General features: G+C 50.6%; 3 protein-coding genes across 3 annotated transcripts in view; 2 read left to right on the forward strand and 1 right to left on the reverse strand.

Moving 5' to 3' along the window:
* Nucleotides 1-87: 87 nt before the first annotated feature.
* Nucleotides 88-17,774, forward strand: aldh1l2 (aldehyde dehydrogenase 1 family, member L2). The gene is made up of 23 exons (XM_030355281.1): nt 88-323; nt 1,598-1,742; nt 2,308-2,542; nt 3,739-3,904; nt 4,251-4,352; nt 5,285-5,374; nt 5,766-5,900; nt 6,958-7,083; nt 7,661-7,752; nt 8,461-8,608; nt 9,321-9,440; nt 10,015-10,142; nt 10,676-10,826; nt 11,434-11,504; nt 11,849-11,954; nt 12,906-12,993; nt 13,126-13,219; nt 13,849-13,948; nt 14,294-14,392; nt 14,722-14,887; nt 15,015-15,120; nt 15,796-15,995; nt 16,632-17,774. Exons 1-23 carry the CDS (start codon nt 276-278, stop codon nt 16,685-16,687), a joined length of 2,772 nt encoding a protein of 923 aa, XP_030211141.1. The 5' UTR covers nt 88-275; the 3' UTR covers nt 16,688-17,774.
* On the reverse strand, nt 17,416-20,173 carry nopchap1 (NOP protein chaperone 1). Its single transcript, XM_030355348.1, has 4 exons — nt 19,801-20,173; nt 19,578-19,652; nt 19,265-19,398; nt 17,416-18,677 (listed from the first exon to the last, which is right to left on the reverse strand). The coding sequence occupies exons 1-4, from the start codon at nt 20,006-20,008 to the stop codon at nt 18,513-18,515; spliced, it is 582 nt and encodes a 193-aa protein (XP_030211208.1). The 5' UTR covers nt 20,009-20,173; the 3' UTR covers nt 17,416-18,512.
* Nucleotides 20,174-20,347: 174 nt separating this feature from the next.
* The window catches only part of slc41a2b (solute carrier family 41 member 2b), a 24,122-nt gene continuing 18,208 nt past the window's right edge, over nt 20,348-26,261 (forward strand). The window contains exons 1-3 of the mRNA XM_030355299.1: nt 20,348-20,730; nt 21,739-22,622; nt 24,367-24,474. Coding sequence (XP_030211159.1) covers nt 21,909-22,622; nt 24,367-24,474 — 822 coding nt within the window. The 5' untranslated portion in view covers nt 20,348-20,730; nt 21,739-21,908. The remainder of the gene's footprint in view (nt 20,731-21,738; nt 22,623-24,366; nt 24,475-26,261) is intronic.

Here is a 26,261-nt window from a genome sequence, read left to right on the forward strand (position 1 = left end):
TCATCGCTTGAAAAATTGGAATTGTAGTACAATATCGGCGAGCACGCGCACCACGCGGCTGAGCTCCGCTTGCCAAGATGCCGTGAACGCGCACGCACGGGGGGTGGACGTCATACGTAAAGGAGGCAGTCAGAGACTGTCAGTGCTGACCACTGCCTCTGTCACGGCCACGCAACGGAGCAGGTGTGTGTGTCAGTGTGTGTATCCCGGGACACACATCCTCGTACTGGACACGTTATCCGTTTCTTGTGTTGGTTTTTATAATTAGAGCAATCATGTTGTGGACAGCCAATCAGGTCCTCCGACGGTTCTCCACCACCTCCGTAAGTACCCCGCTGCACTGCTTATGAACGGGTTATTAATATAACACTGTCCTCCTATGGATAGGCTAGGCATGACTGCGTTATGTTACTAACATGTCGAGCTGGGGACTTCAACGTCGCTGCAAGACCTGTGCAGCCCGTGACAGTGCGTGGCTGTAATGTGTTACAGTCTGCGTCTGTAGTTGTGTTAAACGGTATTATGCGTGTGATGCCATTTGAGTGCAAACCGTCTGCACTCACCGACTGTGTGCCACGTTCAACGTTCAACGACCCGGTACCGTCACCCGGTTCCCCCGGCACACACCCCCCCGCCGCCGGCCATACTGTACACCCTCTCCGCGAGTTGCATCATCCTGAGCAGAACCGTGAGCCGCTTAGCAGCCTGCAGGACTGGATGTGAAGCGTCTGGTGCAGGGACACACTTACCAGTCCTCCCCTCACATCTAATGTTATCTTGGGCGTTTTAATGAGTAAACATTAACTGTTATGCATGGACAACACTGGGGCAGTTTTGTTCTGTTATGCATTTTATATATATGTTTATATATATCAATGATTATTATCTACATTCTGGGGATTCTTCACTTCATTATATAGTTCTTTATTATGTCAGTGCAGATTAGGGTCATATCATTTTGTAACGTTCAAGTGTAGCGCAAATGCTGCCTCGTGCCGATCTGTCAGAAACGCGACACCTCGGACCCGCCTACTCTGCATGTGGCGCGGGCTGGACGGTGCACCCCAGTGTGTTCTTCCACTTTATAGGAAGCCTGGGCCTCCCTGCAGCCAATCGGGTGCCTTCACACTGATGACATAAACACTCGCTTTTCCCTGTGGTTTCTTCCAAGAAGGCCACCAGTCAGAGACTATTTTTGGGGCTCAAAACCTGCAGGAAGTAAAGCGATATTAGGGCTTGAGTGTGTGTAGTGATTAAAGTCATTTGATGTATAGTTAAACCCCCAAAAGTTCACTTATCAATTAACGGAGGTTTGATTAATAATTATCCACGTTTTATGACTGGCGGTTGAGCTTTGTCAGAGAAATATTCAGTCAGATGTAAAGAAAAGCATATCCAGTTGACCTGGTGGTCCTTCTCCATGTTAGGAGCTGAACTCGTGTCTGTCTTATCTGTGGACCCCCAGTATATCTGACGTGTGTGTGTGTGTGTGTGTGTGTGTGTGTGTGTGTGTGTGTGTGTGTGTGTGTGTGTGTGTGTGTGTGTGTGTGTGTGTGTGTGTGTGTGTGTGTGTGTGTGTGTGTGTGTGCTTCAACAGCATTACTACCAGAGCAAGCTGAAACTGGCTCTGATTGGCCAGAGCCTGTTCGGACAGGAAGTCTACACCAGCCTCAGGAAGCAGGGACACAAGGTGGTCGGTGTGTTCACCGTACCTGACAAGGATGGCAAAGCGGACCCCCTGGGTGAGCTGTCTGTCTGATTGACTGTCTGTCTGTCTGTCGGTCTTTCCACTCTATTTCTCTATCTGTCTGATGGTCTCTCCGCTGTCTGTCTTTCTGTATGCTGGTCTCTCCGCTGTCTGTCTGTCTGTCTGTCTGTCTGTCTGTCTGTCTGTCTGTCTGTCTGTCTGTCTGTCTGTCTGTCTGTCTGTCTGTCTGTCCATTAGTCTCTCCATTAGTCTCTCCACTGTTGTTTCTGCCTGTGAGTTGGCCACTTTGGCTGTCTGTCTCTCTGTCTGTCTGACTACTATGATGCTCCTCCTCTTCCTCCTCCCCCTCCTCCTCCTCCCCCTCCTGCTCCTCCCCCTTCTTCTGCTCCTCCTCTTCCTCCTCCTCCTGCTCCCCCTCCTCCTCCTCCTCCTCCACCTCCTCCTCCTCCTCCCCCTTCTTCTGCTCCTCCTCCTCCTCCTCCCCCTTCTGCTTCTCCACCTCCCCCTTCTTCTGCTTCTCCTCCTCCTCCTCCTCCTCCTCCTCCCCCCCCCTTCTCCTCCTCCTCCTCCTCCTCCTCCTCCTCTTCCCCCTCCTCCAGCGGTGGCTGCGGAGAAGGACGGCACCCCGGTCTTCAAGTTCCCGCGGTGGCGTGTGAAGGGGCAGCCCATCGCGGAGGTGGTGGAGGCGTACAAGTCGGTGGGCGCCGAGCTCAACGTCATGCCCTTCTGCTCGCAGTTCATCCCCATGAACGTCATCGACCACCCCCGTCACGGCTCCATCATCTACCACCCCTCCATCCTGCCGCTGCATCGCGGGGCGTCCGCCATCAACTGGTGAGCAGGCCGGGGTCACACGGGTTCATGTCGCTACTCAGGTGTTGACTCAAGCGTGACTGCGTGTGGATCGTAGCATAGCATCATCTAGCAGTGAGCTAGCAGTGAGCTAGAAGTGAGCACTATATGCTATATGATGCTATATTGTGAGCCACACTGTGTGGTTCGTAATATAGCATCATATAGCAGTGAGCTAGCAGTGAGCTAGAAGTGAGCACTATATGGTATATGATGCTATATTGTGAGCCACACTGTGTGGTTCGTAATATAGCATCATCTAGCAGTGAGCTAGCAGTGAGCTAGAAGTGAGCACTATATGCTATATGATGCTATATTGTGAGCCACACTGTGTGGTTCGTAATGTAGCATCATAAAGCAGTGAGCTAGCAGTAAGCACTGCTATATGATGCTATGTTATGATCCACAAAATGTGTGTTGGTCATAACATAGCATCATATAGCAGAGCGTTTGAGATAATAACAGCTAATTGGTGAAGAGTAGTTAGACGGAGTTATGCTGTGACTAGGGACTGATCAGAGTGAGGCTACGCAGAACGTCCACCTGTCGCGCTGTCCGTCTGTCTGTCCATCTGTCTGTTTTGCTTTGGTTCATGTTCGTTTGGATGCTGATGGAAGTTCAGCATTTGAATATGAAAATAGATTCTCAACTCTGTGACGAACTTCATTTATAGCGTTTTTTTTTTTACCGGTGTCATGTCGTGTTATTACGCCGTGTTTGTGTTTGTAATGCATTTGCCAACGTTGATTGGCAGACTATTTGATTCTTCGAAATCTTTCGCAATCCGTTTACAAACCCACAACTGGTTGGCTCTGACCCGTCACACCTCCACAGCGGAGCGATCAAAGTGACCCCGGCATGCGGTTGTGTGTGCCGTTCTTATCAGCGTTGTGTATCAGCTGTGCGATGCCTGCCAGAAGCAGCAACTGGTTCTTTCCAGCTCAGACAAGGAAAGGGTTTCGCGCTCTATTACGCACGTATTTCTGTGTGTGTGTGTGTGTGTGTGCAAATGATTTCTGTGTGAACAAATTCCTTTGTGGTTGTCAGAGTATGTGTCCTTGCCTGTGTTGGTCATTTCTACGGGTACTTCATAGACAAAATCTGTTTGTCGTGTGTGTGTGTGTGTGTGTGTGTGTGTGTGTGTGTGTGTGTGTGTGTGTGTGCGTGTGCGCGTCCAGGACCCTGATCCAGGGCGACGCCCAGGCAGGGTTCAGTGTCTTCTGGGCAGACGATGGCCTGGACACCGGGCCCCTGCTGCTGCAGAGGTCCTGCAGCGTGGAGCCCAACGACACCGTCGACTCCCTCTACAACCGCTTCCTGTTCCCCGAGGGCATCAAGGCCATGGTAACCCCCCCCCCTCCCCATGATTGACCCCCGACCCCCCCCCCCCCCCCCCCCCCTCGGACTGACTGGTGCGCTCCCCCCTGGACTGACTGCCCCCCCATGGACTGACCGGTGCACCTCCCCTGGACTGACTGACTTGAGGAGGGGGGGAGGGGGAGGGGGGGGGGAAAGACCTGCGTTGTGACTTTGATCTTCACAGACGTGCCGTACCGAGAACTGTACTGTTAGCTTACGTGTGTTAGCTTACGTGTGTTATCTTACGTGTGTTAGCTTACGTCTGTTAGCCTCGGGTGTGTTCCTGCGAGCGTCCCGGCTGATGCGTGTGCTCCGGGGGCGGGGGCTACAGGTGGAATCGGTGCAGCTCATCGCGGACGGGAAGGCGCCGCGGGTCATCCAGTCTGAGGAGGGGGCGAGCTACGAAGGCATCCAGAAGAAGTCCAACGCCAAGGTGAGGAGACACAGACACACAGACACACAGACACACAGACACACACACACACACACACACACACACACACACACACACACACACACACACACACACACACACACACACACACACACACACACACAAACAGGTGAGACCACACAGGCACGCAGGTGCGTCTGGAGAGGGGTGGCTAGCTGTCAATAACTTTGGCTGGCGTTGTCCAGGTGTCGCTAGATGTTATATTTGCATTTAACATGGTGAACTCCGGTTTGGTGAGTGTGTGCAAACGGTGAAATCAGTTCTGGTGAGTTGGTCTAAACAGGGTGAAACCAATTTTGAGAGGTATTCTAAGCATGGTGAACACAGGGAAAGAGCAAGGCCTTTCTCACGGTTATCAGCTGCTGGCTTCTGATTGGTGGAGCTGAGATATGTCTCGGTAGAACAGAACTTAGCTTCCAAGGAGGCTATTCTTAGCAGAGGCGGAGGGTTGCACCCTCTGCCTGCTGTTTAACTCTCTGCGCTATTCTCAGAAACGCTGACGAAATCCAGCTGAGTAATCAAATGTTTCCCTTCTCGCTCTCTTTCCCTATCTCTGTCCAACATTCTCACCTGTTCCGTACCCTTACCTTCCGCTGTCCCTTTCACTCTCGTCTGTCTGTCTGTCTGTCTGTCTGTCTGTCTGTCTGTCTGTCTGTCTGTCTGTCTGTCTGTCTGTCTGTCTCCCTCTCTATCTTTGTGTGTGTGTGTGTGTGTGTGTGTGTGTGTGTGTCTGGTGTGTGTGTGTGTGTGTGGGTTTGTCTATCTCTCTCTCTCTCTGTCTGTATGTCTGTCTCTCTGTCCCTCTCCCCCCTCTCTCCCTCTCCCTCCCTCTCCCCTTCCCCCTCCCCCTCTCCCTCCCTCCCTCCCTCCCTCCCTCCCTCCCTCCCTCCCTCTCCAATCTGGTCCTCTAGGTGAACTGGGCCCAGCCAGCGGAGGCCATCCATAACTGGATCCGAGGCCACGACAAAGTCCCTGGAGCCTGGACCGTCATCGATGGTCAGGTAGGCGTCCTGGAACACTTTATATATATATATAAACATGTACACACATGCAAACCCAGAGATACATGCTATGTATACAGTCAAGTATACTACACACTGTATTCCACACCATATATAATACAGTACACATACACACATGGCATGGTTTGTATGGTACAGTATGTGCAGTATATATATATTATAGCATAAGTAGTGTAGTAGTTTTGTATTGTATGGTACACTACAATGTATGGTAGCATTGTGGTATTGTATTTGTAGTATAGTAAAGAATCTGTGCTAAGATATAATATATGTGTGTGTAGTGCTGTGATACATTAAATGTGGTATAGAATACATAGTGAGGCAGTCCAATGGATGTATGACCACATGCACCCCCCCCCCCCCCCCACAGAACGTGACCCTGTACGGGTCGTCTCTGCTGAGCGGGACCCCCGCCGACGGCCAGCCCCTGGAGGTCGAGGGTCTGGCCACGCCCGGCCTGGTCACCAAGACCGGCCTGGTGCTGCACGGCTCCGACGGGAAGGCGGTGCGTTGCTGGGGCTTAGACCTCTATGAGCACTCTCTCCGTCTATTAGGACTCTCTGGTCGTCTATTGGCACTCCCTGCTCCTCTTTTAGCACTCTGCTAGTCTATTAGCACTCTGCTAGTCTATTAGCACTCTCTGCTAGTCTATTAGCACTCTCTGCTAGTCTATTAGCGCTCTGCTAGTCTATTAGCGCTCTGCTAGTCTATTAGCGCTCTGCTAGTCTATTAGCGCTCTGCTAGTCTATTAGCGCTCTGCTCGTCTATTAGCGCTCTGCTAGTCTATTAGCGCTCTGCTAGTCTATTAGCGCTCTGCTCGTCTATTAGCGCTCTGCTAGTCTATTAGCGCTCTGCTAGTCTATTAGCGCTCTGCTAGTCTATTAGCACTCTCTGCTAGTCTATTAGCACTCTCTGCTAGTCTATTAGCACTCTGCTCGTCTATTAGCGCTCTGCTAGTCTATTAGCGCTCTGGTCGTCTATTAGCGCTCTGCTAGTCTATTAGCGCTCTGCTAGTCTATTAGCACTCTGCTAGTCTATTAGCACTCTGCTCGTCTATTAGCGCTCTGCTAGTCTATTAGCGCTCTGCTAGTCTATTAGCGCTCTGCTCGTCTATTAGCGCTCTGCTAGTCTATTAGCGCTCTGCTCGTCTATTAGCGCTCTGCTAGTCTATTAGCGCTCTGCTAGTCTATTAGCACTCTGCTAGTCTATTAGCGCTCTGCTCGTCTATTAGCGCTCTGCTCGTCTATTAGCGCTCTGCTAGTCTATTAGCGCTCTGCTAGTCTATTAGCGCTCTGCTAGTCTATTAGCACTCTGCTAGTCTATTAACACTCTCTGCTAGTCTATTAACACTCTCTGCTCGTCTATTAGCACTCTGCTCGTCTATTAGCAATCTCTGGTGGCCTATTAGCACTCTTAGCTATACCATGAGCACTCTCTTTCAGTAATCACCCTCTGCTCCTCTCTTAGCACTCTTTACTCCTCTATGATCACTCTCCCGTTGTGTATGAGCCCTCACTCCTGATCCCCTCATGCTTACCTGTTCACCGTCTCCCGCCGCTCAGCTGCTGGTGAAGAGTCTGCAGTTCGAGGACGGCAAGATGATCCCCGCCTCCAAGTTCTTCTCGTCGGGGGAGAGCTCCAGCGTGGAGCTGAGCCCGGAGGAGCAGGCCCAGGCCGAGGAGATAAGGGCAAGTCCTGCCGCGCCACAGCGCTCGCGACGCACACACGTACACACACATGTACACACGCACACGGACACACTGACACGGATACACGGATACACGCACTGCATGCATGCACCCAAGGGCAGATTTGCATGCAAGCATGCATCCGCACATACACGCACACTCGCACTTACACACAGGCGCGCGTGCGGTCACATGCACACACGCATGACACTACACACACACACACGCACACAAACACACAGACATGCACACACACACACACACACACACACACAGACACAGACACAGACACAGACATGCATTCAGCGCAAGCGTGTGCATGAACTAATCTATAGTTGAAGCCCAGCCTGGTGTTGATGCTAACCTGGGCGTTGCATTCTCCACCTTGACGGTGCGCTCAACTATTCAAACTTTGACCCCGGTTGACGCTGACAGATCACAGCTTTGTTGACTTGAATCCAAACTGAATCCAAACGCCACCGGCTTTCTTATTTTTTTCTTCTGTCTGACGGTTCGACTGCTTCTGTCCGACGGTTCGACTGCTTCTGTCTGACGGTTCGACTGCTTCTGTCTGCAGGCCATCTGGAAGGGCATCCTGAGCAACGTCCCGGCCGTGGTGGACACAACAGACTTCTTCAAGTCGGGCGCAGCCTCCATGGACGTTGTCAGGTGAGGGGGGGCTGGGGGCTGGCTCCATGGGTGGGGGGGGGGGGGGGGGGGGGGGGGGAGCTGTCAGGAGAGTTTCCGGCTTCATGAAAGGAGTGCGGGGCCGGCAACATCAACTCTGGTTCCTGGAAGAATGTGCACAATGGAGTCACACATTCCAGACCAGCGCCATCACCGGTCCAACCTCTCTGCAAACGGTTCACGGAAAGAGGGTGTGAAGTATCGTGTTGCATTAAGTGTGGTGCCGTATGAAGTATTGTGTGAGCTACGAAGCAGAACTTCCTTATTTTATAAAACAGCCCAGAGCGAGGCTGTAACGCTGAGTGGCCCTAACCCTCTAACCAGTTCTGTTGCTTCTACTATGAGACTGTTTGCATAACCATGGCGATGTGCTTTGTAGCCACCGCTGATGGAAGGGCCTGACTCCTGCGTGGGAGGAGGGGAGGGGAGGGGGGGGGGGGGGGGGGTCCTGCGTGGGGCAAACAGAAACGACAGCAGGACGTGGCAGCATGCTAAAGAACAGCTAGTCCTCTGGACCCAAAGGCCCTGTACCAACACTTAGTGTGTGTGTGTGTGTGTCTTTGTCTGTGTCTATGTGTGTATGCGTGTGAGTCTGTGTGTCTGTGTGTGTGTGTCTGTGTGTGTGACTCTGTGTGTGTCTGTGTGTGTGTGTGTGTGTGTGTGTGTGTGTGTGTGTGTGTGTGTGTCCAGGCTGGTGGAGGAGGTGAAGCAGCGCTGTGGGGGGGTGGAGCTCCAGACGGAGGACGTCTACATGGCCTCCACCTTCCAGGACTTCGTCCAGGTGTTCGTCAGAAGGCTCCGAGGGGAGGACCAGGAGGAGGAGCTAGTGGTGGACTATGTGAGGGGGCGGGGCCTATACCGACCTATCACAACCTCTACTGACCTATACTGACCAATCACAACTAACCTAGACCAGGAGGAGGAGCTAGTGGTGGACTATGTGAGGGGGCGGGGCCTATACCGACCTATCACAACCTTTACTGACCTATACAACTTATAACCTATACTGACTTAAACAACTTTAACTAACCATTACTGACTTAAACAACTTATACTAACCTATACTGACTTAAACAACTTTAACTAACCTATACTGACTTAAGCTTATACTAACCTATACTGACTTATACAATCTATACTAACCTATACTTACTTATACTTCATCATGGCTGACACTGCCGTGGGTGTATGAATGTGTGACTGTATGTATGAATGGCTGACTGTATGTATGAATGGGTGACTGTGTCTATGAATGGGTGACTGTATGAATAGGTGAATGTGTGTATGAATGGGTGACTGTGTTTATGAATGGGTGACTGTGTGTATGAATGGGTGACTGTGTGTATGAATGGGTGACTGTGTGTATGAATGGGTGAATCTGTATGAATGTGTGACTGTGTCTATGAATGTGTGACTGTGTCTATGAATGGGTGACTGTGTGTATGAACGGGTGAATGTGAGGCAGTATTGTAAAGCGCTTCAGGTGGCCACCGGTCGGCAAGGCGCTGCGTTAAGGCAGCCCGCTCACCGTCTCCTCGCCGTTCCTCCAGGCCACGCAGGACATCAACAACATGACGGTGAGGATGCCCCACCAATGCTTCATCAACGGCCAGTTTGAGGACGCCGAGAACGGGAAGACCTCCGACACCATCAACCCCGCGGACGGATCGGTGAGGGGACCCCCCTGTTCTGAAGCAAAACACGAACCCCCACACACACACACACACACACACACACACACGCGCGCACGCACGCACACACGCACGCATAGACGTTCAGCGTTCATCTGGACTTTGCATAGCCTCCCCCCTTGTGTGTCTCATGTTTTTTGTATGTCTATGTAAAACCTTTATGTATGCGTCGCCGACGCTCTCTATTTGCCCAAAGCAAATTTCTCTCGTGAGAGAGACAATAAAATACTTACTTAGTTATTTACTTACTCCCCAAAACCCTCACACCCCTCCTACACACCTATTGTATGTTGGGCGTCCTGTAATTTAATAATAGTACTTAGCATCGTGTAGCGTCTGATCCTAGCTATCTTTGTTGCATACAGGGAATGGGTTAACCTAGCGATTGTAGGTGCTTGGAACTTTGTTCTATGAACATCCTTACTGTGCCGTCAGCTCTTTCTTCTGACAAATGTACAAATTGTAAGTTGCTTTGGATGAAAGCTTCTGCTAATGTGAATGTAGCCGTGAGGAGAGGGTGGATGTGACATTCATTCCCGTGTGTGTTCTGCAGTTGATCTGCAAGGTGGCCGCCTCCTCTGTGGGCGACGTGGACCGCGCCGTGGCCGCCGCCAAGGAGGCCTTTGAGAACGGGCCGTGGGGCCGGATGAACCCCCGGGACAGAGGCAGCATGCTGTACAGGTCAGCACCGCCGCCGGGGGCAGAGGGCAGGGGGGCGGGGGACTGTGGGCCGGGGGCGCCCTCTGGTGGAGAAGCACTGTAACACGACTCTCTCTGGAGTTACGGAGAGGGGGCGCCCTCTGGTGGAGAAGCACTGTAACACGACTCTCTCTGGAGTTACGGAGAGGGGGCGCCCTCTGGTGGAGAAGCACTGTAACACGACTCTCTCTGGAGTTACGGAGAGGGGGCGCCCTCTGGTGGAGAAGCACTGTAACACGACTCTCTCTGGAGTTACACAGAAATACGCATTTAAATGTGACTGCTTCAGTGGAAAGCGTGCGAAAGGCTTACGACAACGTTATAATATGAAAACAAAAAAAGGACCTCTCAACCTAGCTGATGATAAAAAATTAAATGACAGACAAAACACAGATGATAAAAACCTTAGTAATAAAGACAATCAATCTCATCTCTCTCTCTCTGTCCCTCTGTCTCGCTCCCCCTCCCCCTCTCCCTCCGCTCTCTCTCCCTCCCTTCCCCCCATCCCCCCCCAGGCTGGCTGACCTGATGGAGGAGCATCAGGAGGAGCTGGCCACCATAGAGTCCATGGACTCCGGGGCCGTGTACACCCTGGCCCTGAAGACCCACGTGGGCATGTCCATCCAGACCTTCCGCTACTTCGCCGGCTGGTGTGACAAGATCCAGGTACATAGCCGTGACCTAGGCGTGACTGAGGAATGATGTAGGAGTGAGGTAGGGGGGTTACGGACCCCTTTACGTCCTTGCGGACCCTCGTTGCATCGACCGCAAGGGCCGGACGTGCGGCTCCTAAAAATCGTACCCTTCCGTCGAGGCGACGCAGCAGCGAGGGCTGTGATTGGTCCGCTTACTAAACCCCGACGCAGAACCATAAAGGTTCACGACTGCGTCGAAGCGTCTGCGCGGTCAGTGCGTGCGGGGAACGTGGGACCATAAAGAGGCCTTAAAGGAGTGAGGAAGGAGCGACTTGGGAATGATGAAGGAGTGAGCTGAGAGTGAGGTATGACTGAGATGAGAGTGAGGGGAGAGTGAGGTAGGAGTATGGTTTGAGTTATGAATGAGATGGGAGTGAGGTATGACTGAGATGAGAGTGAGGGGAGAGTGAGGTTAGAGTATGGTTTGAGTTATGAATGAGATGGGAGTGAGGTATGACTGAGATGAGAGTGAGGGGAGAGTGAGCTAAGAGTATGGTTTGAGTTATGAATGAGGCGGGAGTGAGGTATGACTGAGATGAGAGGAGCTGCTGGTTGAGATGTGGCTCTACCCCCTGCAGGGTAAGACCATCCCCATCAACCAGGCCCGGCCCAACCGCAACCTGACCTTCACCAGGCGGGAGCCACTGGGGTGAGGCCGGCGCTAGCGTCCCTCTCTCTACATGTCTGCCGGGGTTCATTACACAGCTCCCTACATTACAATGCTTGACTTGACTTTATGTGTGTGTTAATTAAGTTTGTTTTTAGTTAATTGCCCCATGTCTTTATCGCACTACATTTATTTTATGATTATATATGTATATGTATGGATGTGTTTTCTTGTAAGAACTGAAAGTATTTGGACAAAAAAACTGGCTTTCAAATATTTATAATTTTTCAAATCGTACTATTGGTTAGGACTTTGAGATCATTTGGGTAATATAACCGGTATACAAAGTTAAATTTTATCCTATCTTAATGATCCATTTTCTGCAGTGTGTGTGCCATCGTGATCCCCTGGAACTACCCCCTGATGATGCTGGCCTGGAAGAGTGCAGCCTGCCTGGCAGCAGGAAACACCCTGGTGCTGAAACCGGCCCAGGTGGGGAACACACACACGCACGCACACATGTACACACACACACGCACGCACACATGTACAGAGTCTGACACGCACGCACACATGTACAGAGTCTGACACGCACACATGTACAGACACGCACGCACGCACGCACACATGTACAGACAGACACACGCACACATGTACAGACACACGCACGCACGCATGCACACATCTACAGAGTCAGACACGCACACATCTACAGAGTCAGACACGCACACATGTACACACACACACACGCACACATGTACAGACACACACACACACACGCACACACGCACACATGTACAGTCAGACACGCACACATGTACAGACACACACACGCACGCACACACATGTACAGACACACACACACACATTTACAGACACACACACACACATGTACAGACACGCACACACACACATGTACAGACACACACACGCACGATCATATGTACAGACGCACACACGCACGCACATATGTACAGACACAGACACGCACACATGTACCGACACACACACACACACACACACACACACATGTACAGACACACACACACACACACATGTACAGACACACACACACACACATGTAGAGACACGCACACATGTACAGACACACACACGCACACACACACACATGTGCAGACACACACACGCACACATGTACAGACACGCACATGCAAAGATGTACAGACAGACATACACACAAGCACACAATAACACTGAAACAAACTGACACACACACACACACACACACACACACACACACACACACAGGTGCTGAAACCTGCCAAGGTAGAGCAAACACACACACACACACACACACACACACACACACACACACACACACACACACACACACACACACACACACACACACACACACACACAGAGATATCTAGCAATGCAGGGATTTTCTGTCTTAGACTAAGTGTGTGCGTGTGTATCTAGGTCACTCCCCTCACTGCGCTGAAGTTCGCTGAGCTGACGGTGAAGGCGGGCATCCCTAAAGGGGTCATCAACATCGTCCCGGGATCGGGTGAGTCTGGTCCCGCTTCGGTCCGTACCGATCAGAGAGAGTCTGCTCTGGGCCTCACGCTGACCTCCGTCCCCCCTCCCTAACCTGCTCCTCCTCCTCCCCCCCTCCCCCGCGACTCCCCCCTGGATCCAGGCGGTCTGGTGGGCCAGCGGCTCTCGGACCACCCGGACATCCGCAAGCTGGGATTCACCGGCTCCACGCCCATCGGGAAGCACATCATGCAGAGGTGCGTCGCCATTGGATGCTTTCAAAACGTATGATCTCTGCTGATTGGCTGACGCCGGTGTTTTACGATCTCTCTGGGTTCTGTGTTTCACGGGCCCCGCCCCTCATGGTTCCGTCTGTTCTCTGTCCGGTTCCTCACGGTTCTCTCTGTTCTCCTCATTGTTCTGTGTTCTCCTGGTTCCTCACGGTTCTCTCTGTGTGTTCTCCTGGTTCCTCACGGTTCTCTCTCTGTGTTCTCCTGGTTCCTCACGGTTCTCTCTCTGTGTTCTCCTGGTTCCTCACGGTTCTCTCTCTGTGTTCTCCTGGTTCCTCACGGTTCTCTCTCTGTGTTCTCCTGGTTCCTCACGGTTCTCTCTGTGTGTTCTCCTGGTTCCTCACGGTTCTCTCTGTGTTCGCCTGGTTCCTCACGGTTCTCTCTCTGTGTTCTCCTGGTTCTTCACGGTTCTCTCTCTGTGTTCTCCTGGTTCCTCACGGTTCCCTCTCTGTGTTCTCCTGGTTCTTCACGGTTCTCTCTCTGTGTTCTCCTGGTTCCTCACGGTTCTCTCTGTGTTCTTCTGGTTCCTCACAGTTCTCTCTTTGTTCTCCTGGTTCCTCACGGTTCTCTCTGTGTTCTCCTCTCCTCCTCTGCAGCTGTGCGCTGAGCAACCTGAAGAAGGTGTCTCTGGAGCTGGGAGGGAAGTCTCCGCTCATCATCTTCAGCGACTGTGACATGGACAAGGCCGTCCGCATGGTGAGACACGGAGACGAGCAGCGTCACACCGTCTGTAACCATAGTAACCATAGCAACGTCTCCCCTGGCGACCTTAAAACATCCGTTACCATTATCAGTTTTTTTAAACTTCCTTGTACCGATTCTGCTGCAAACACCGAATCGGTCCACGACCCGATCTGATCATCCTTCCCATCGTCATGGGAACCAGTCGGCTTGATTAGCGATCTACTGTATTGGACGTGGAGCACAGAGCCGAGTGTTGTTTGGGAACACCTGGGTGAAGTCGCCCTGATCCGTGATCTCCCCCTCCAGGATGTCAACGGTCACGTGACGCTGTGTGTGTGTTGTGTTCCCGCTCCGCAGGGCATGAGCTCTGTGTACTTCAACAAGGGCGAGAACTGCATCGCGGCCGGACGGCTGTTTGTGGAGGAGTCCATCCACGACGAGTACATCACAAGAGTGGTACATCCCAACACTTCTCTCGCTCCCTTCTGCTCCTCTCCCACAAACACCTCTCTCACTCACACTCTGAAACATATTTTCTACTTCTTTAATATATTTGTACATGCTAGACACTAGAAAATCCTATTTTGTGTCTTCTGAATCGGGGTTTGAATTCTTTGATTAATGAGTAGAACAACACTAGTAGAACCGGTTCTATTGAACGATCTCTTTCGAGGGATCATCTTACATTTGTAATATCACAAATGGCCACTAGATGGCAAAAATAATCGACAACAAAAGGAAAACCTACGTCGCTGAGCAACGCTCCTCTCCGCCCGACCGCGCAGGTGGAGGAGATCAAGAAGATGAAGATCGGAGACCCCCTGGACCGGTCCACGGACCACGGGCCCCAGAACCACAAGGCCCACCTGGACAAGCTGGTGGAGTACTGCGAGGTGGGAGTGAAGGAAGGGGCCACGCTGGTGTGCGGGGGCCGCCAGGTGGACAGGCCAGGTACTGCACACAGTCCACCGCACATTTATTGGTAGATTTACATTAATTTGACCCTTGTTTCCATGGTCCAGTACTTGATTGTATTTTCTATTGGTATATGTATATGAATTTGACACATCTCTTCCAGGGTTCTTCATGGAGCCCACAGTGTTCACAGGCGTTGAGGACCACATGTTCATCGCCAAAGAGGAGTCCTTTGGCCCCGTGATGGTGGTGTCCAAGTTCAAGCAGGGGTGCGTCGCCTCCTGTTGACCGTTCAACATTCTGCTTCACTTTCTCTGTTCATTCTCAAGTCGCTTTTTTGATATATCTATATCTATATATATGTATATGTGTCTGTGTCTCTGTCTGTTGAATGTATGTGTATATGTATTCATATGGTTATGCATATAGCCAGATCTAGACATGGGCAGTACATACATCCATAAATACGTTTTGTGTCTGTGAGATACAGACGTAACTGCGCTGCACTTACTCCTCATTCCCGGGCTGCAGCTTCCCCTCCCTGTCTGTGTGGAACAGTTAAGACTTTTCCTCTGTGTCTGTGAGGAACAGTTAAGACTTTTCCTCTGTGTCTGTGAGGAACAGTTGAGACTTTTCCTCTGTGTCTTTGAGGAACAGTTGAGACTTTTCCTCTGTCTGTGAGGAACAGTTGAGACTTTTCCTCTGTCTGTAAGGAACAGTTGAGACTTTTCCTCTGTGTCTGTGAGGAACAGTTGAGACTTTTCCTCTGTGTCTGTGAGGAACAGTTGAGACTTTTCCTCTGTGTCTGTGAGGAATAGTTGAGACTTTTCCTCTGTGTCTGTGAGGAAGAGTCGTGACTAACCCCCTGTTCCCGGTCTGTCTCCGCTCCACTGTGAGGAACAGTCGTAACTAACCCCTCGTTCCGCTCTCTCCCTCCGCTCCAGGGACGTCGACGGCGTGCTGGCGCGGGCCAACGACACCGAGTTTGGCCTAGCGTCGGGGGTGTTCACCCAGGACATCAGCAAGGCCATGTACGTGAGCGAGAAGCTGGACGCGGGCACCGTGTTCATCAACACCTACAACAAGACGGACGTGGCCTCGCCCTTCGGGGGCTTCAAGCAGTCGGGCTTCGGCAAAGACCTCGGTAAGTCCCGGGACGGGAGGAACGGCACTTTGTGATGAGGTCACGTGTGTTTGACCTTCACCGTCTGCATTTCTGTCTATCCTTAAAGGGGACATATTATACCACCAGGTGTGAGTGTGAGTAGCCATTACAAGCAGGATGACAAGCGGAAGATTTTCAAAACGGCTTGTAATGGCTAATCACACTCACACCTGGTGGTATAATATGTCACCTTTTAACATCTTTGTATTTTATTGCCATACTTGATTATTCATAATCTATTTATTTATAGGCTTCTCCTTGGTATAATAGTTCTATCTTGAGCAGATAAACTGGGACAGATGGTTATCATTTCCCTCTAGATTCATAAAGTCCTCAATATGGGATATTTCAATGAAGCCTGAAATATCCCAAAAAGCTTGTCAGCTTTTTGTCCACAGTCTGCATATATTAATGCTCGGCAGAGAGATCAACTCCTCTTCTCGCTTCAAGAATCGTTGATTTCTTTTAGGGTTTAATGTTAAGACACTTATGTGGTGGTAAATTGCCAACTGTGATCAGGCGTCCGTTTGTGTCAGTGTCCTGATACGAGCGGATTGTTAAAGTTCTGAATTAGTCATATTAACTCAAAGTGATCCTCGCTTCTGTTGGTTACAGGGGAGGATGCTCTGTCAGAATACCTGAGGACCAAGGCGGTCACCGTGGAATACTGAGAGAGGAAACCTCCTCTCCTTGGACTCAACTCAAGTTTGGAACTGGACTCTTCTGCCTGCTCGGGTGGTGTAACCCACCCCCTAAACAGGGGGTGTAACCCACCACCCGACGGCGTTACCCCAATAAGGGACTGGGGCGTCTGGGGAGGATAGTTAGGACCCCTCTTCTCCAGCCTGGACCACGTGCCTAACGTTTCCCAGCATTCCCAGCGGAAACGTGCATCACACCCCAACACCACGAAAACAGCTTCTATATCTACCAGAACCAAGGCAAGGCGCTCTGCTCTGGGGCAGAGGTGATCCGGCCTTCCTTCAAACTCTGTTCAGTATTTATCTTCACGTTTTCAGTTCTTCCGACCCACGTCCTGACTATTAGTTTTAAACAGCGAGACCAGATGCTTCATCTCCTTGACAGCCACACACACACAAGATGGCGAGAGAGAGAAATAACAAAATCATGACGACTGATCCGTTTAAAGTGTGAACGTACTGACCGACCTCAAAGAGCAAATTGTTAATCCATTGTAGACCTCCAAGAATAATATAATTACCTTTAAGCCAAATCCTTATTGTGAAACTATTGCCAACTTTAAGATGAGACCCTGGAAGGAGATCAAAGCTTTTCATATCGGTGTGTCTTCACGAGTTTCTTCCACAGATCTCAGACATCACAACATCTCTGCCCTTATGAGTCTTAAACGTTAACGCAAGTCATTCGCAACTCTGTGTCAAATGGATGGTTTATTGTAAATAGTTTAGCAAAAACATTCATAAAATATCTATTTTATATATTTTGAAAGCGCTTTCAGTTAGCAATGGTATATACAACTATGGTATCTTTTGAGACTCTTTACAGTAGATTGACTAGAAAAAAAAAACATTGAGCACTACCATATGAAATAGTTTTTCTATTGAATCGGTCTTCACTTAAGACACTAAGGGCTAAGAAATGCAGAGAATCTGTTGTGTGTGTGTACGACCAACGCTTGACGGCCGGTTGAAATAGTATTAACCAATGAAGGAACTGTTTTCTATTCTGTGTGCATGGAAAGGCGCCTCAATAAAGTGTCCTCGGTCATTAAAGGGATCTGGGTTTGGTAAAAAGTTGTGATTTTACTTCTCAAATCAGTCAAGTCTGCAAATTATCAATATAAAACATTTTTTGGGACATTGACTTTTTACAAAAACAATGAAGATAAAGTTTCAGTAGCAAAATTCTTTATCTTGACCTACAGCAGACATATTTACAGCACAAATCAGAATGATATCGTGGACATTGGACCTGAATGTAACGGATAAATGACAAGAACAATGTGGGGTGAGATTGCAAACCCCAGATGTTCCAGCTCCTGCTCAAAGTAAGATTATTACAACTGATCTAGTGATCTCACTCAAACTCAGACTATATCGAGGGACATCTCCCAGCACTAGAGGCGATTGGTGCTTAAAGTCTGACAATAGCCTGTGGTGACCGAACAGAAGATAGCATCTTCTGTCCAGCACACATCTAGGTGGATGGACACGCCCTCTTGTGATGTCAGAAGAGGCCTATTTTCAAAACGGCTTATCGCACTCACACCTTTTGGTATAATATGTCACCTTTAAAAATGGTAACGTATTGTACCCAACTGAACATCCAAGTTGGAGGTGCTCGCTGTGGTCGTTTCACATTTACAACCGCCTGATAACCTTTACAACGACACTAAACAGCGTAGAAGATGGAAGGCTTCTCATTGGTCCGGACGTGTCCCATGTGACCTTCCCGAGGCCCAATGGTCAGGCGTCTCAGAGAGCGTCTCTTTAAAGAGTCTGTTGACGCCCCTTCCTACTGCGCCTTCGTCTCCAGGACTTGGATGTTGGCTCTCTTCTTCCTGCTGCCGTCACTGGGGAGTTTGAGGTTCACCTCCTGCTCCTCATCAGAGTCCTCCTCCTCTTCCTCCGATGTCTCCTCCTCCTCCTCAGATCCACTGAGCTCCACTAAGGCGACGTCCTGCAACACATTCAGAGCGAACACCACCAACTCGTTTACAAGCTGATCTAATCAAATCTACATTTACATTGAGGACATCCAGCAGACGCTCCTATCCAAAGCGAACAAGTACATTTGTCAGAAGAAAGAGAAATTATATACTGCTGTAGGAACAGTGAGGTTGTTCTTAGAAACAAGTTTCACCAGACGCTTCTCCATGAGGCTGATGATGCTTATATAAATATAGGTGCGACTACAAATTCACGTTCCCCAAAACAGAATCCAGTGCGAGATAACTTGGCAGGATCATTTTCACTTCATTTGTTATGGAGGATTCAGACTAACAGCAGGGGAAAATACTAGTTTGTCACAGTAGCCCTTCTCAGACCATATTGTTAATGTTGACATTAAATCCACAAAGCCTGAGGCAGTAGGTCTTGGTGGAAGTCATTCGCTCTTTGTCTTAACCAGGGCTAGAAACTATGGTGTCTGTCCGTTACATAAGGTTTTCTGTGCCATAGCTACAGCACAGGTCAGATGATTGTTCAATCCCAATAGGAGTTCTGTCTCACAACGCAGGACTCCTAAGGAACTCCTAGGAGACCTACCATCTCTATGACCCGCTCCGCCTCCTCCACTTGCTCTATGTCGAACTGTCCGGCGGGAGAATCCTGGATCTGCACCATCAACTTGTCGTTGGCTGCGGCCATCTGGGGCAGGAAATTCTGAAGGCGTCCCAACACTGAGAACCGGGATAACGGTTCATACGTTAATCACACTGCACAAAGCGGTGAAGCTAAAGGCTGTACGGTCGGGGTCTTCTTCCACTAGTGCCATGATATGAGATGCAGTAATACTGTGATGTGTAGTGCAATAGTACTGTGATGTGTATCGGTACACATGCACGTCATCCTCACTCACCGCTGCTCCTCGGAACCTTCTCGGTCTGCAACGAGCTGCTGAGCTTCGGTTTGAGCAGCAGTTTGTCATGAATACCTGCAAACACACAGCGACAGTCAGTCAACAGGAAGTTAAGCACAACACTGACTGCACTGCATTTGCCTGACCGCAAACTATCCCCTTACACGCAACATAATCAGTGACATCTACACACACACGTAAGGGTGAAGTAATAAACACAGACCTCCTCCGTGGCCGCACGAAAGCAGCTCTGGAGAGCTGGTCTTCTCGGTGTCGACTTCCATCTGTGATGCGCTGCGCTTGATGAAAACATCCATCTGTGTTCTGTAACATGTGTGTCCCTGTTGGAGAGCCGCCGGGTGGAAGGTGAACGCTGGCTTGGACGCGTTCCTCTGTAGCGCCCCCTGCTGTGTGGGAGACAGTCCTGACATTGCAGACCTCCATCATTACACTCGTTTTTTGCAGACTGGATACAGATGAGAGGCAGAGGCAAGGTAAGGTATGTTTTATCATCAATAATTATATGTTGTGATTTATATATTTAGCTTCTTTATTTATTCGCACTTCAGTACCATGCATAGGCATTATTATAATGCGATGTACTGGTTACTTGTCGAAGACCGTAAACCAAACAGGCTAGGAACGATAGATACGCTATTAAATAAACTTTTTGCAGATTTAGTTAATCTGCAAAAAAAGGGGACACGGTGTGCTACGCGCATGTGCAATGCGATTCAACTATGTGTCTGTGACGTCAGCTGGCGCGCCGCCCGATCTGTCAGAGGAAACCTTCCTCCCTCCCGGCTCCTCTTCCTCAGGCGGACCCGAAGTACGCTGTAGACCTCCCGCTGTACATCACCTGGAGAGCTCCCGCTGTACATCACCTATAGATAGACCTATCACCGGACCCTCCCGGACACCACCCGGATAGCGTCATCGTCACTCGGTCCGTGTTCCCGGAGCTCATCGTACCAAGTCCGTGTTCTTGGAGCTCGTCGGCCCGGTCCACCGCTTTCGCAGCTACCGCAGTGTGGGTCAGGTCGCCCCGCGGGGAGCCACGGAGCACCGCAGTGTCGTTGAGGGAGAACAGCAGGGGTGAGAGAGCACCGCCGGGGAGAGACCGCAACACACTGCGTGTTTCTGGGATGGACTGGTAAGACTTTATGGAGTCCTGAGACCTTCTCTGTTTTGGTTATTGTGTCTCTGTATGTGTTGTTCCTCTTTTTGTGTTGTTGTGTTGTTAATCTTTTTGTGTTGTTGTGTTGTTAATCTTTTTGTGTTGTCGGGTAACGTTGTTCCTCTGTTTGTGTTGTTGTGTCTCTGTTTGTGTTGTTTCTCTTTTTGTGTTGTTGTGTGGTGTTCCTCTGTTTGTGTTGTGTCTCTGTCTGTGTTGTTGTGCTGTTCCTCTGTGTTGCTGTGTCTCTGTCTGTCTTGTTGTGTCTGTGTCGTTGTGTTGTTCCTCTGTGTTGTTGTGTTGTTCCTCTGTTTGCGTTGTTCCTCTGTTTGTTGTTCCTCTGTTTGTGTTGTCTCTCAGTTTGCGTTGTTGTGTTGTTCCTCTGCTGCTGTTTGCGTTGTTGTGTTATTCCTCTTTTGTGTGGACGGAGACACACGGGCCAACAGTTGTCAGTTTGTATTTGCCATCTCCATAAGGACGATGTCCGTGTGTGATAACACAGCTTTAGAAGTGTTGGTTCTGTGTATGTGGGTCATTAGTTCATCCAGGGTTTGTCCGCAGATCTGTGTCGGATCAGTAACGTGAGGACATAAGATACACTTTATGTACTTTTAGGAGGTTTTCCTATAGCCTGCAACGGTGTGTAATAACATGTTCTTCAGTTCAAGCAATGGTCAACCTTATAGAAGGACGATTTCCTAACATAATAGTCAACTTATTCACCTTATTCACCAAGCCAAAATCCTGGTTGGTGTAAAACCCTTCTTGGCAATTAAATCCTTTCTGATTCTGATTTCTGATTCTGATTCTGATTCTGAACTTAATCAGGAATAACCTGAAATGCTAGTGTCAATTCAAACGTGCGTAACGTACGTCGACCAACTTGTCTTGATGTTGTTTGAACCTCCTGTCGGTTCTGGATCCGATATGGTTCTCCTGAACGGGATGGTGCTAACGTTCCTCTCTCCTCCCCTCTCTTCCCCCCAGCGCCCTCGTCGTGGAGGCCAACGTCCAGGGAGTCTGACCGCGTCCCCCGTCCGTCCGTCCGTCCGTCCTCACCCCCCTACCCATCCGTCCTCAACACCCTACCCGACTGTCCCCACACCCCGCCCGGACCGAACGGAGGGAGATGACCCATCGCCCCTCCGGCCCGCACCATGAACCTCCCGTCCCTAGGGGGCGCAATAGGAGAGTCCCTGGGCTCTAACCTGACGTCACGTAGCATGAGCGGCGGCGCCGGCGGCTGGAGCGGCCTCACGCTGAAGCCCGCCCCCTCCGGGCGCCTGGGCTCGCTGTTCCACACCATGGTGCCCACCGGCTACACCAAGCTGCAGGACCAGGAACGCCTGGCCATGGTGGACATGGGGTCCAAGCCCGACGACGGCGGTGGTGGCCCGCACACGCACGGCGGCTACCGGGGAGCAGAGGGGTCCGAGGGGGGCGGCGGAGGCGGCGGCGGCGGCGGCGGCGGCGGCGGCGGCGGCGGCGGCGGCGGCGGCGGCGGCGGCGGCGGCGGCGGAGGAGGAGGCGGAGGAGGAGGAGGAGGAGGAGGAGGGCGGCGCCACCTGGACCGCGCGTCGCGCTCCTCGCTGAGCCAGTCAGACTGCGGGGACGGGCGCTACGGGGAGGCGGAGCCTATGCTGCCCGAGGGGCGGCTGTCGGGGGACGAGGGGGAGGAGGAGGAGCAGGGGGGGGAGGAGGGGGAGGACGACGACGACGACGAGGAGCGGCAGGTGACCTCCTCGATGGCGTCGCGGGCCGCCAACATGCCCAAGGAGTCGCCGCTGGCCATGGCGCTGCAGATCCTGGTGCCCTTCCTCCTGGCCGGGTTCGGGACGGTGTCGGCCGGGATGGTGCTGGACATCGTGCAGGTAGAGGGACTCGGGGACCGGGTACCAACCCTCGCTTTACCCTTTAGGACGTTTAGCCAAAGCGGCTTGCGAAGGTTCATTTACATTGCGTTTACATTTGGGGAGTTTAGCAGACGCTTTTATCCAAAGCGACTGGCGATGAGTGCATTTGTCGGAAGGAAGAGAAAACAACACATCGTTGTTGGTACAGTAAGGGTGTTCATAGAAACAAGTGACAAGCACTAACAATCGCCCTGTTGGTGCAGTAAGGGTGTTCATAGAAACAAGTGACAAGCACTTAAAATTGCTAGGTCTACCCAACCCCCTGCAACGATGATTGCTAGGATAAGGAGCTACACAAGTGCTGTGTTTAAGTGTAAGGACGTACAACATACATAAGTGTGTACAATAAGTGCCAGAACGTAGAACGTACAATAAGTGTGTGAGGGTGGTAAGGGGGGAAACTATGCAGGGTCTTGGCAAACTCTGAACTTGTGAGTCTTGAGTCTTTTGCGGAAGCTGGTTCATGCCCACGTTCACACGCCAACAGGGGAGTCAACCACGCAAAGCGACATTCAGGCTGCTCAGGGACACCTCGACAGCCAGCAGCAGGGGAGCAGGTGATGAAACTAGCAACCTTCCGGTTGCAGTTCAAATCGCTCTACCTCCTGAGCCAAGCCCTCCCTACCACCTGCCTCTCGATTGGTTGTAGCAAATATTCAAATGAAAGCATAGGGGGAGTGTGAACCATGAAGTATTTTGTATTTGCATGACGGGGGTTACGGCAAAGCGTCGGACCAGAACGCAGCAGAAGTACCGCACCCTCAAAGCCAAGTCCACGTCTTGGAAGGAGAGCCTGCTAAGCCAGCAGAGCGAGTCCGACCTGAACATTGTACAGTATAGACATTCTGAGGAGTGCAGCGACACTCGAGATCTTGAGATCTCGAGATCTTCACGGGGTTATATTTCAGAAAAGGCCGGTCGAAAGTCTCCATTAGATTAGAAACGATTGTGCTAATGATGTTGTGCTGTGCTAGCACAGTCCTCACACCCCGGCTGGAGCGTGAGGCCGCTCCAGCCGCCGGCGGCGCCGCTCATGCTACGTGACGTCAGGTTAGAGCCCAGGGACTCTCCTATTGCGCCCCCTAGGGACGGGAGGTTCATGGTGCGGGCCGGAGGGGCGATGGGTCATCTCCCTCCGTTCGGTCCGCCATTACCCAGCACAGCACAACATCATCAGCACAATCGTTTCTAATGACGTTCAGCTCAGTACCTCCGATTCACCTCCCGGTAAACACACAGGAATAACAAACGACCCAGCAGCGGGAAAATCCCTGTAGCTCTGTCAGTGACAGTCCTGCCCAAGGGAACACAAACAGGCTTTAGACACTCACACTGCACTATATAATGTAATGGCCCCGATATGTTGGCACTTTAACTGGTCTGATTGCATTTTAAAGCTCTTAATAGCTTCAAGGATCCTTAAGGCTATTGCAGCTTTAAGGACCATTAGAGCTACTAAAGCTTTAAGGATCCTTAAGGCTATTAAAGCTTTAAGGATCCTTAATGCTATTGAAACTTTAAGGATCTTTAAGGCTATTGAAACTTTAAGGATCCTTAAGGCTATTCGGCTTTCAGGATCCATAAGGCTATTGAAGCTTTAAGGATGCTTAGCCTGTTCCTAAGGGCCTCTTTGTTGATGTGGCAATTTGTGTTGGTTTCGTGCGTGTGCATGTGTGTGTGTGTGTGTGTGTGTGTGTTGAAGCACTGGGAGGCGTTCAGTTACATCACGGAGATCTTCATCCTGGTTCCGGCTCTGCTGGGTCTGAAGGGAAACCTCGAGATGACGCTGGCCTCCAGACTGTCTACTGCGGTGAGAGAGAGACACACACACACACACACACACACACACACACACACACACACACACACACACACACACGACACACAATTATTGTGGTGGATGCTGTTCTGTTTGTTTTTCTCCCCACTATTATGTCACTTATCTGCTGTGAAACCTGCTGTGTGTGTTTGTGTGTGTGCGTGCGTGGGGGCGGCTGTTATGTCATGACTCGTCTCCAGTCTAGCCTCAGGCCTTGGGCTGTGTGTGTGTGTCTGTGTTCGCCTGCTCTTTGTTCAGCTAGGGATAGCTCAGGGTTAGCGCTCCACTCGGCTCGTCCTCCCGGTTTTCAGAGCTGGAGTTTCCTGCTCCACCACATGCTGAGCGGTGCGATCATTAGCTAATGGGGCTGGGCCGTTAGAATTTAATAGTGTTTCGTTGCAATCATCAGCAGATTCTAAGTTCCTGTTTGTTCAAAGCTGCCAAAATATTCGCCCATTCATCTCCCAAAATGAAGTTCCTCTCTCGTAAGTGCAGCCAAAATGCACCTATGTCTTATTCTTTCTCCAGCGATGGGTAAGAATTATGGCTGCAATAAGCTCTTGGCAGCAGCCCCTGCTTCCACTGTCACTGGTGCCAGTCTGTAAATGTTTAATACTGTGAACAATTAACGGCACATTAAGGCTAATGCGCTGCCCACGGTTAGCCTGATGCTGTGTCACACTGGGAGGACGACTCAGGATAACCTCCCACCACTGTCAGGGGATGCTGCTGTCCTGTTAGCTCTACTCAGCTAGCCATAGAGCACTAGCCTTAAACGGTTCACTACAAAATAATTGTTATGAACTAGTTGCTCATTGTTAAGTTCTATGACCTTGTGCTACGTTCTTACTGTAGCACAAGTCTGTTTACTACTATAATCCTGTGCTAGCACCCTATGCTATGTTTTTTTTACTGTGTAGTTCTATAACCCTGTGTAAAAACTCTATGCTAGCTGCTAACGGTTTAGTACTATAACCCTATGCTAGTACCCTGTGCTAGCTTTCTAATATTTATTACTGTTATCTCTGCTAGCAGTTAAGGATAGCTTCTAATTGGTTAGTACTATAACCCTTTGTTAGCACACTATGCTAGCATATAACTGTTTGTGTTGTGCGCATGTGCTAGCACTCTATAATAGCTTTTAACCGTTAAGTACTATAACCCTGTGCTAGCACTTTATGATAGTTTTTAACAGTTTAGTAATATGACTGTTTGCCCGCTTCTAACTGTTAAGCACCATGAGCCTATACACCTGGGTCTGCTTGAACACTAGGCCTTCGTCTCCCTCTCTCCACATGGCCGTGTCTGCTTTCACAGCCCTCTGCCCAGTCAAGGCTTCTATTGTTCGGCTCTGAGAATTAATATCACAAACATACAAAGTCAGACCCTGGGGGGGGCGGCCCGAAGCGAGAGGGGGAGAGATGGGGAGGAAGGAGGGACGAGGTGGGAGAAAATACCAGTGGCATTTGTCGCACTTACCCTCAATCTGTCAGTGAGCAAACACCCCTGGGTGTGTGTCTGTGTGTGCGCTTGTGTGCGTGCGTGTGCGCGCGTGTGTGTGTGTGTGTGCACGCGTGCGCTAACATTTAAATTAAATCGTGTCCCATAAGAGACCCTGCACCTATCCATTTGGAGTAGTGTGGTTAATGTAGTAATACTCCCTCCTCAACTCCTCCAATACTCGACATTCCCTCACACACACAAACCACTTCCTGCTCGTAAAAAAAAAAAGAGACTGGAATCCGTTGGCGTGAACCGCTCCCCTTTCAGTGAGTCGC

This window comes from Gadus morhua, chromosome 4 (assembly GCF_902167405.1).
Source record: "Gadus morhua chromosome 4, gadMor3.0, whole genome shotgun sequence".
NCBI lineage: Eukaryota > Metazoa > Chordata > Actinopteri > Gadiformes > Gadidae > Gadus > Gadus morhua.